General features: G+C 41.8%; 1 protein-coding gene across 1 annotated transcript in view; it reads right to left on the bottom strand.

Moving 5' to 3' along the window:
• Positions 1 to 8,738: 8,738 nt before the first annotated feature.
• The window catches only part of GGPS1 (geranylgeranyl diphosphate synthase 1), a 36,604-nt gene continuing 33,279 nt past the window's right edge, over positions 8,739 to 12,063 (bottom strand). The window contains exon 4 of the mRNA XM_066596007.1: positions 8,739 to 10,187. Within this exon, the coding sequence (XP_066452104.1) occupies positions 9,429 to 10,187 (759 nt within the window). The 3' untranslated portion in view covers positions 8,739 to 9,428. The remainder of the gene's footprint in view (positions 10,188 to 12,063) is intronic.

Here is a 12,063-nt window from a genome sequence, read left to right as displayed (position 1 = left end):
TTTGGGATGATCATTCTTTAGGTCCTAAATAGGAAAAATAAAGGGGTACCAACTTGAAAATTGAATCCTAAGTTCAAAAGTATTGGCGCCCTTGTGTAATGTACGAAATCTAATTCTCTAACCTCCCGATGTCGTACAAACATGCACTGTGATTGGTTATTATATATTATACTTCTGAGGTAACATGAAAGCTGCACTGTGATTGGTTGTTATATATTATACTGCTGAGCTAACATGAAAGCTGCGCTGTTATTGGTTGTAATGTATTATACTGCTGAGGTAACATGAAAGTTGCGCTGTGATTGGTTGTTATATATTATACTGCTGAGGTAACATGAAAGCTGCATTGTGATTTGTTGTTATATATTATACTGCTGAGGTAACATGAAAGCTGCGCTGTGATTGGTTGTAATGTATTATACTGCTGAGGTAACATGAAAGCTGCACTGTGATTGGTTGTAATGTATTATACTGCTGAGGTAACATGAAAGCTGCACTGTGATTGGTTGTTATATATTATACTGCTGAGGTAACATGAAAGCTGCACTGTGATTGGTTGTTATATATTATACCGCTGAGGTTACATGAAAGCTGCGCTGTGATTGGTTGTTATACATTATACTGTGAGTTAACATGAAAGCTGCGCTGTGATTGGCTGTCATACATTATACTGCTGAGTTAACATGAAAGCTGCGCTGTGATTGGCTGTCATACATTATACTGCTGAGGTAACATTAAAGCTGCTCTGTGATTGGTTGTTATATATTATACCTTCCCTTTCAGCTCTGGCAATATATATCAGAGAAAGGTTTGGGATCAGAGCAGATATTCGGATTAGGTAACGTGAAACACCAGAGTGACTATAGGGCCCTCCTATAATTTTCTGTTTTAATTGCATTTACTAAAGGTTAAAGGTTTTACAAGTGTCATAAGACGTTTTTTTCACGTGGTTTTGGTACATAAATAAAGCAAGTCAGGGCTGTATTCAGAGAGCGAAAGAAAGCTATAGCGATTCAGACTGAAAGAACTTGTAATACATATAAAATTCTTTGACCATTTTGTCAGATCAGATGATATATAGTCTGGAGTAGATGGATTATGAGAGTAGATACAGGCTGCGTTTCTAGGAATCCAAACAAATATTTTTAGGATCTCAGGGGCACAGCAAATTGGAAAATTTTGCATTAAGAAGTTCTGCAAGGGGGAAGGTAGGGAAATATTTAATGCTTCAGACTTCACAAAATTGATTTGAATATTGGAAATACGCTGGAAGGTATTGAGTTCAGCCCAAAGACTAGATAGGGAGGTCGAGGGTGAGCAGGCTGCGATTTTGAGTTTCAATCTTAAAACAGGGAGACATTGGGTTGTCTCTTATATGCCTGAGGAAGAGTTCAAGGGTTAGGACAAAGATTAATAAAGACAGAAGACAGCCTTGTGAGGTGCCATTTCTAATCTGCAAAGGGGATAAAATAACCCCATTGATCTTAGCCGACTCTGTGGGAGAGCTGTATAACAGCAATCCAAGCGCACATCATAGGGCATAGCCGAATATGATGCAATACAGAGAAAAGGAAAGGCTATCCTATCAAAGGTCTTTTGCGCATCTGTAGATAAGAGACAAAGGGTGAGGTTCTTACTGTGGGCATAGTGGATTCCATTAAGAACCTTGATGGTGTGGTGATGGGTGTCTTTCTTTCAGAAACCCACCTGATCAACATGTATTAAATTAGTGAGGAAACAGGCAAGCCTCAGTGCTAGCACATTTGCAAAAATGTTCTCAAGTCGACATTCAACAAGGAGATAGGATGATAGCTAGAACAGAGTTTAGGGTCTTTACCCTCCCTTATACATGACCAAGATATGAGCCTGTGGCATATCAGGAATGAGGTAGGTGCCAACTGCAATGGAGTTAAATGCTTGAACCAAGAAGATTATAAAGGCTAGAATAGGATTTGACAAATTCCTCCACTATGTCAATGGGAATTTTAGTGGTGGAGCCGTCGTTCTGAGCGAGAGATAGGATATAATTACAAATCTGTTGATCTTGTAAACAGTGAGCTAAAGTCCTACTGTACCTGTTACCACCAGGTTTATAAAAAGGTCTCCTAACTAGGCTGAGAAGCATTTTACTTTTTAGATCAGATTAAGTTTATTGCGAAGGGGTTGATAGGCTAACTTTACTTGGGCTTGTAATACAAAGATGATATGAGCTAGAGGAGTAGCAATTTCCTGTGTGCGCTGCACTTCACACCCCCCATGTTTTATTAACAAACCGAAAAACAACACATTTGTATGTCACCCATAAGTGGAGAGGTGTCCTCCGGAGTATTTTCTTGGAAGTAATTAGAGATTGCCTACTTAATGTCAGCATAGATAGGTAGGTCCTGGATAAGTGACACATTTAGGGTGAACACCCACTTGCATTTTTTTAACGCTGCAATATTGCTGCATTTTTTTAACGGTATTATCAATGGGACTTTCTAATGTTAAGAACACAATCGCACAAAAATTGCAAAGCAGCAACTTGCAATGCGTTTTTAACATTAGAAAGTCCCATTGACAATCACGTTAAAAAAAAGGCAGCAATATCGCAGCAATAGAAAAATGCAAGTGGTTGTTCACCCTTAAGTGCCAGTACCAGGCAATGTGAAGCATGATGTGGTCTGAAAATGTTAGAGTTGATGGAGGAAGAATAAATAAAAGGGACTTCAGCGTGTCATATAAAAAAATAATCAGACATCGTGTGAGGTGGAATAAAGAAGTTTTGAAGCGTTTCAAAAAGGAGAATGTAAAATGAGATGTACCCCCAGAGACATCTACAAGTCGATCTAATGCTAGATTAGAGTTTCCTCTCAAAAGCAATGTACCCTCTGAGAAAGCTTCTAGTTGAGAGAGTATACTACGCAGTGCAGCTACTTGATTTGAGTTGAGAAGGTACACATTAGCAAGTCCTAGGAGAGCTCATGGTTCCATTCACAATGGAGTATGAGAAGTGGGTACGCTTCCTGGGCTGTTAAGGCACATGCGATGGGGACAAAAAGACATCCAACCAGTCTGGTAGTAGAATGTCAGGTAACTTCAGGAAGCTTGGTAGGGCATCAAATTGGTCCAGAGAATTGTAAGGCAAATGAGCAGCCATTCTAGCAAATCTGAAAGTGGTAAGGGTGACCCCATCTATAAGTGGTTTCCACTGCAGATAACTCATTGAGAAAAAGCTTGAGAAGGCATCTCATGGCTAGCATGTGGAGCTAAACATCTGAAAGTAGTGTTATGGTATTATACACCTAGGGAGTTGATGGGACCCTTGAGCCAGGCCTGCGCAAGAATCTCCACCTTTCCTTTAAAAAATTCCCCGCGCAGAGCACGTCCCTGGGTTCTCAGACCTTGGTCTCTTCAGGCCTACAACTCTATGGACCCAATCTGTCGGAATATCTGTGGAAGGTGGAGAGGACCAAGTTGAAAATTTCTGTAGGCATAGTGCAGAGGTCATCCAGAGGGATGGATAGGGTAGGAGGCAGCTGGAGAGCAATCTGGATGAGGCCACCTGGACAAGCAGAAGATATTGATGAACTCTTTCTACATCAGATGGCCAAGCTCTCAAAAAAGGTAAAAGTAATGGATCCAGAAAAAATTCTTATCCGCTCTTGCTGACAACTTTAATTTCAAAAGGTAGAAAAGAAAACAAGGGGATCCGCTATCTTGGATCTAATTCCTACCAACAGGGAGGAAACAGTTGAGGAAGTAAGGGTGGCTGGGGAGCTTTAGGAGGCAGTGATCATGCTGTCCTTGAATTTTGGATTAAAAGGGGAGGAAGGCCTGAGAAAAATGAGACCACGCAGATTGGTCTAGATCACCTACTAGGCCCAGTCACCGGTCTTGCACTCCGCCAGCGTTGAAGGTGGTGCTGAGATATTCCTTTCTTCTGGATGTCACTACGCTGTATCACATAATCGTGATGTAATGGCGCCTCCCTACGTGATCGCGTCCGTCCTGTGTCATTACGTCAGGTCGGGTGAAAGCGGCCGACATGTTGTGAGGCTCCACCCTAGCTGACACAACACGAGGCGCGGCAGTTAAGCCCTACCTGTTCGGAGGTTCCCCTGACAACGGTCCAACGCTTACTTTGACTAGCTGCGTGTGATGAGTCACCTTTTCAAACATTCCATCTGTAAGTGAACAATGTTCTGCCCCACGCCATACTATAATTATATCTTAAGGTATGAAGAGCAGTTGTGTTGCATGTATCAGACCTCCGATGGAGTGGATCAGTAAGAGTGAGCAATGTGAGACCTATTGTTTACCTTTCCTCACTGACAGCTCATTAGAGGACTTATTTTAGAGCTCACCTTGGGGGGGGGGGGGGGGGGTACACACTATATCTTCTGGGTTCAGCTAGGACAATCCCACAGACCCTGCTCTACCATCAAGACTTTGGGTTTCCTATTTTATTCTATCCTGCTCCTAATCTATAACTATAGAGAAGAAAAATGTTGCCACTGCGCTACTTTGACAATTGCCCCAAGTAAAGAGGAAAAAAACCTCAATCATAAATATAGAAGTTTATTCCATTATAAAGAGAGAGGTAACACACCTCTTGAGCTATAGGGACATTAGTCCCTGAAATAATATCACCTTTTTCACAGTACTTATGGGAAACATTTTGCTGCAGTTAAATTCTCAGACCTCATTTAGAGAATTTCATCAAGCTTAGTAATGTCTGTTGGACAATATCTGGTCAGCAACAAGTTCACAATCATAGCACTTTGACTTCCTGATGATCTGCACTATCAGCGAGGAAACGCGTTGGAAGAATTAGTAATCCGAGCTTAAACTACTTACCTGCTATTGATTTTTTTTTCTTGCTTTATTCAGATATCCGAGCGTCAACTACTTACCTGTAATCGGTATGAAGTGCATACTTGAGCTTAGACGATTCATCGCCTATCTGCATGGTCTCATTTTAGACATGCAATTGGCAATAATAGCCACTCTTTAAGCCAGAGAACGACGTTTAACTAGGTACTAAGTAGGTACTAACCATTAACTGGAACTTGGGGTACTTGTTACACCCAGTCAAAAGTATGTTTGGACCCATCTTTTAATACAAATCCTGAGCCCCCACACCGATTTATAGCCTATTGTTGGTACCACATTATTAGCGATGTTCATCTCATAGGGCTTAGCTATTAGCATTATAGTTCTTGATGCAGAGAGAATACTCTCTTAATCTTTTAATACTTGTATGTCTGAATATTTCATAGTACGTTATCTGTGTTTGCCCTGTGTATTCTAGTACCTAGCCCCTTTCAAGGACAAGACAGTACTCACGTGGCATTTGTCCCCAAAAGTGTGTGTGCTTTTAACTAATATTGAAATAAAGGATCCATTTTTATCTTTTTTGTAAGTCTATCCTGAGAAGGATTTTTCTAATAATGAATTGAGGCTTGCAACAGAGGCCAAAAGCCATAAAAAAGGATTTGGGGGGGGGATGTTAAAAGCAAAAGAAAAGTCAAAGATGCTATTAAATGCTTAGAATATGAAACTGGTGAATTGGTTAAGAATAATGTTGAGAAGGCCGAACTTTTAAATTCCTATTTTGTATCTGTTTTCTCTCAGAAAGTAGAATCACAGAACAGTAGAGTTGGAAGGGACCTCCAGGGTCATTGGGTCCAACCCCCTGCTCAGTGCAGGATTCACTAAATCATCCCAGACCAATATTTGTCCAGCAATTGTTTGAACACTTCCAATGGAGGAGAACTCACCAGCTCCTGTCGTAACCTGTTCCACTCATTGATCAACCTGTCAGAAAGTTTTTTTCTAATATCTAATTTGTGTCTCCTCCCTTTCAGTTTCATCCCATTGCTTCTAGTTTTTCCTTGTGCAAATGAGAATAGGGCTGACCCCTCTCCACTGTGACAGCCCTACAGATATTTGTAGACAGCTGTTAAGTCTCCTCTCAGCCTTTTTTTTTTTTTTGCAAGCTAAAATTCCGACATCCTTTACCCGTTCCTCGTAGGACATGATTTACAGACCTCTCCCCATCTTGGTAATTCTTGCTCCAGTTTGTCTATGTCTTTTTTTAAAGTGGGGTACCCACAACTGGACACAGTATTTCAGATGAGGTCTGAATAAGGAAGAGTAGAGGGGGATAATTACCTCACATGATCTAGACTCTATGCTTTTCTTAATACATCCCAGAATTGGCTTTGCCTTTTTGGCTGCTGCATCACATTGTTGACTCATGTTCAGTCTATGATCTATTAGTATACCCAAGTCTTTTTCACATGTAAGCATTCAATAGCATATTTGACTTTTCTTTTGCTTTTGACATACCCCCAAAATCCTTTTTTATTGCTTTGGGCCTCTCTTGCAAGCATCAATTCATTATTAGCCTTAGCTTTTCTGACACTTGCCCTACCGTTCCTGCAGACCGTATTATATTCTTCTTTAGATATTCCAACCGCTTTTCATTTGATAAACATTTTTCTTCGTTTATAACGTGTGCAAAATCTGTGTTTATCCATCCTGGTTTCTTTAAATGCTTTCCATTCTTTCTGCTTTTAGGGATTGTTAACGATTGTGCTTTGAGAATCTCATTTTGCAGTATTTCCCAACCTTCTTGGACATTTCTGTCCTTAAGAACATCCAGCCATTGGATTCTTCCTACCCTCTTTCTGAGTTCATTAAAATCTGCCTTTCTGAAATTCAACCTTAAGGTTTGAGTGTTGTCAGGTCATCCTCCCCCTTTTTATCCAAAATTCAAGCATAGGATGATCACTGCCTCCTAAAAGGTCCCAACCACCCTTACTTCCTCCACAATTTCCTCCCTATTGGTAAGAATTAGGTCCAAGATAGCAGATCCCCTTGTCTTCTTTTCTACCTTTTGGAAGATAAAGTTGTCCGCAAGAGCAGATAAGAATTTGTTGGATCCATTACTTTTACCTGAGATTCCCAACAAATATCTGGATAGTTCAAATCTCCCATGATCACTATGCCACGCTTTTTTTTTTTAGAGCTTCGCCATCTGATGTAAAAAGAATTCATCAATATCTTCTGCTTATCCATATTCCCTCTGCATTCTGGGAAGAGCAAAAAATCACTGTAAGCAGGAAGATTGCTGGGATTAGCCGGGGCTAGCTGCTCGGAGGACATCACCAAACCGAAATTGTAACTTTAGTATTTTACAGGTTATATATCTTCACTACAATTCTTGACTTTTAGAACTTTGGAAGTGGACATAAACTGACAACATGGAAAAGGAGAAGAGCCAGTTGGTGAGCTGCACGTATGCTACATGTTTACATACCTACCAGAGGAAAAGCTAAACTTCACCTGCCAGAAATGCAAGCTTGTGTCTCTACTGGAGGAAAAGGTGCATCGTCTTCAGAAGAGAATAGCTACATTGAAACGTATTAAGGAAGATGGGGATTTCCTTGACAGAGTAGAAGAAAGTCTTCAAAATGTTTAAGAAAAAGAAATGTCCAGTGTACCGGCAGAAGCAGTGGAATGGAAGCATGTGATCCAAAGAAGGAGGAGGATCAGAAGTGAGCCAGCACTTATACTGCTTACGAACCAGTACAAGGTTCTCATACAGGGAAACCTTTTAGTGGTTCCTGAGCAGAAGGAGGAGAAAGAGGTTCAGCCAGAAATGACTCTAACCCCAAAGAACAGAGCAGCAGAGAAAGAGGTACAGCAAGAAATGACTCTACCCAGAAAGAACTGTGTAGTAAGCACAGAGTCCTCCTGAATGGAGAAAAATAAGTGCTGTTGTGAAGAAGAAAAGGAGAATGGTGGTTGTAGGGGATTCCCTATTGAGAGGAACAGAGGCCACTGTCTGCAGACCAGACATAACCTCACGTGGTGTGCTGTCTTCCAGGTGCATAAATCAAAGATGTGTCTGATAGGCTGTCGAGACTTCAGTCCTACAGAACACCACCCATTCCCATTAATACATGTAGGGACAAATAACACTGCAAAAAAAGGACCTTACAACTATCTGCAGAGACTTTGAAGACTTCAGAAAGAAGGTGAAGGAACTAGGAGCACAGGTTTTCTTCTCATCTATCCTCCCAGTGGATGGCCATGGAATAAGATGGAACAAGATTCTAGAGGTGAACAACTGGCTGCCATCAGCAAAGATTTGGATTCCTAGGCCATGGAGTGAATTACCTATATGATGGACTGCTTGTAAGAGATGGATTGCACCTTACAAAAACAGGTAAGCATATATTTGGTGGGTGCCTTACTTCACTCATTAGGAGAGCTTTAAACTATAACAATATGGGAAGTGAAGTGAAAGGCCATGTAAAAATATACAGCTAATACATTTGAGAACCTCACTATTAGAAGTGGAAAGAACAAAGACCAAAAAATTCAGAAGGCAAGCAGAGGAGCAAGAGACACCAATCAAACTACAATGTTTTTACACAAATGCACAGAGCATGGAAAACAAACAAGGAGAATTGGAGTTCCTAACAGAAGAAGAGAAATATGATGTCATAGGCATCACGGAAACTTGGTGGAATGATACACATGATTGGAATACAAGGCTTGAAGGATACAAATAATTTATAAGAAACAGACCAAAAAAAGGGGAGAAGATATTGCATTGTATGTTAGGAAACCCTTAATCTCCACAGAGATTCAAGCTTCGGAGCATGGTAGTTCTGTAGAAACAGTTTGGGTAAGAATGCAAGGAGAGACGAGCAAGGACACCATTGTAGGCATTTACTATAGGACAGATTTAAAATCGATTTATTGTTTTCACAGAAAAGTGATAAGCGGAGAAGATTCCCCCAAAAGCACGACAGTGAAACCTCTTCAAAAGTTAAGACTTTTAACTCAAATATACTATATGTAGATTAGTTACACAACTAGAAGATCATTTGTTAATAAAAGTTTGGGTGCTTATGACAAAAAAAAAATGTTTTATTGGAATGCCTAAGGGCACCTGCAGACGTGCAGAAATTTCGTGGCGGGATTTCCTGCAGAATTTCCGCCCCTGGAAGCTGCCATAGGATTGCGTTAACAAACGCAATCCTATGCAGACAGTCGCGATTTGCCGCGCGAAATTTCACGCAGCAAACAGATTGCGGCGTGCTCCATTTCTCCGCACAGAAACGTCACTCACCGACCGACCGCCGGCCCAGCTCTGCGCATGCGCCGGCTTCCCGGCACATGAAAAAGCCGGGGCCGCGGGAGAGTTGAGTGCCCGCGCTGCTCTCTGCAGACGCTCGGGTCGGCTTCTGCTGCGAGAATTCTCACAGCCGGATCCGACCCAGCCATCTGCAGGCAGCCTAACTGTAAATTAAGTGGAGAAAAACTAAAATTAACATTGTATGGATCCTACAAGCTGTGCTGGGATTTCTCATTTAAACATACAACAGAATAGATAAGCTTTTATTTATACAATAAGCAATTTCATGTAACTATGATTCATTTTTATACATATTGCCAAGTTGTTCTATTATTGAAACTAACTCAGGGTTTCCTCCTAAAGATTCGATGAGCCTATAGGCTTCATTTTCTAATTCTCTTAAAGTTTGCACTGTATATTCAAAAGAGCCCACCTTCTCAAGGTAGTGAACACAGTATTTCTTAATGTCTACGTTTTCTGTCCTCTGTCGCAATATATTTTGAACCTGAGTGCTTTCAGGCCTTGACCAAATAGCATGTATTGTAGGAAATGAAAACTTGCCTTCTGTCAAATCTTCACAGAAGCTTTTGTTCTCACTATATTCTTTGGAGTGTAAATTTGCATAATCATCTCTGATTTGAAAGAAAAGTCCAAGAGTATTTAACAATGGCTTTAAATCTTTGTCACATGAAGAAAACAACTGCATTAGGCCAATAGCCAATCCAAACAGACCCCCTGTTTTCTGCAACACCATAGCTTTATATTCTGCTTCTGTGGGACAGGTATATGTATCTCTCCAGTAAATGTCCAAACCTTGGCCACGATGGAGTTCAAGTGATTGCTGGGTAAAAACATGGACAGCTTTTGGATGATTAAGTGTTAAAACTTTCTCCAAACCCAGAAAATAAACATAGTTTGCAGAATTAATAACAGATGGAACACCATAGATGCTATGGGCAACTGGAAAACCACGGCGAAGCTTGGAATTGTCTTCAATATCATCAATAAGGAGACTGGCATTGTGCAACATCTCAGTAACTTCAATGATTACCTGATATTAAAAAACAAAATATATCAAGTTAGCATGCATGTTTACTTACTAAACTAGAGCTACATTTCAAACAAAAAAATTGATCAGTTAAAAAGGCATGTCATCACCTAACACTACGATCTGGGGCTCAAAAGGTGGGGGAACAGGTTTTGGAGACCTGCATTTTATACTCACTATGTTTTCCTGGGAAATCCATGCATGCACACAGCTCAACTCGTTTTACAAGGCTGTGTTTGCATACGCTCCCAGAAAGTCAAATGAAAGAGCATACACAGTCTTGTGAAAAAGAGTCACATAGGGGCACAGTGCTGGAATGGGGAATCCAGAGTATAAAAAGTAACTCTTCGGACCCTCCAACCCTCCCCAACCCCCTCTCTGTCACCTTTAAGTCCCATAACATAATTTATAGGGCTCAGGGCGATGACAGATGCCCTTTAAAACTGAATAGTTTGTCTTTGTTCACTGACAGCAATTTGACCCTTTCTAATCTAGTGTCAGACATCGTCCGACATTCAGATGTCCCTGCATAGCTCCGATGTCGGGCGAGATCTGACATGTTTCTAACAGTATGCAGGACAGCGCTCCGATGTCAGAGTGCTATATACTGTTACATACATATGCAGAACAGCCTCAGACATCGGAGAGCTGTCCTGCATACTATTAGAAATGTGTGCTATACACATTATATGCAGTTATAGTCTTATTATATAAATGTATGCTATATCAATTTACATATATTTACAGGATTAATACACATTATCGTGATGTGAAAGACTCATAACTAATCAATTTTCAAAAAAAAACTGCTAATAAAAACATCATGGCAGGTCATTTTTATGTGTTAGTTGAGTAATTCAAAACGTGCTTTGCTAATTTAAATAAATAAGAGCTGGGGAGTGTGCAGGTGGCAGGGAAAGTGGATTGGAAAGTGTTAAAAGAAAAGAAAATCAGAAAGGTCCATTCTCCACTACTTTGGACAGAAAAAAAAAGTTCAGCATGTCTGACTGTCAAAAAGACAAACAAAACTGGAATGGGAATTGAACAGAAGCGAAGAAGAAAAAAAAAAAGAAAAGCCACTAAAACCAATGGTGAGGACTTCCGGTTCCGGCGCCACGGAGTGAGCAGGGAAGCCACAGAGCTCCGACAACGCCGCTCCAGCAACCAACCTAAATATAGCTGCCGCCGACCCCCCAGCCGGGAGAAGACTACCCTAACCCTAGGGAAGCTCCGCAAAACCCCCGGGGAAGGAAGGAGGACAGCAGCGCAAACCTTACCAGCCAGAAGAACCGCCGACCGCACGGTACAGCACACCGGCCGCAGCCCTGGGACTGACACCCGAGAAGGCTAATCAAGCGGAGTAGTGGGGAGGCACGGAGCCGCGCGAAACAGAGCCCGGTGACACAGCGCAGATGAACCAGTCGGGATCGGACGGGAACAGGAGACGGTAGGAGACACGTGTCTCCCCCCCCCCGCCGATAGAGGAAATAATACCTGCGCCCCGGCGGGTGGACGAGCGGCACTATCACAGCAAAGAGCCCGAACTGCTTGCCGACAACCTCCCTAACTTATCAGCCACAGGGAGACCCAGGCAGGTGGAGGAGAGAGCAGGGCAACAGCGGCACCAACCACCGGGACAGTAGCAGCCTGATAAAGGCAGCGCCTTCATCCTCCACACACTGCTTGAGGGAACCAGGGAGGGGAAAAACAAGCCCTAGTGGGAGCCAGAGGGAACCTGCCACGGAGGGAAAAAAGAAAAAACAAAACAAATATAAAAACCACAAAGGGCAAGACACACTAGCTACCCTGCCAGACACAGCGGCAGGACAGAGCGAGACACACGCTCCCCCTCCCTCCCCCTCAGGGATTACAGCGGCCA

Source organism: Eleutherodactylus coqui, chromosome 3 (genome assembly GCF_035609145.1).
Source record: "Eleutherodactylus coqui strain aEleCoq1 chromosome 3, aEleCoq1.hap1, whole genome shotgun sequence".
Taxonomy (NCBI): domain Eukaryota; kingdom Metazoa; phylum Chordata; class Amphibia; order Anura; family Eleutherodactylidae; genus Eleutherodactylus; species Eleutherodactylus coqui.
Note: the sequence above shows the minus strand (reverse complement) of the source record. Positions and strands in the feature narration are given on the sequence as shown.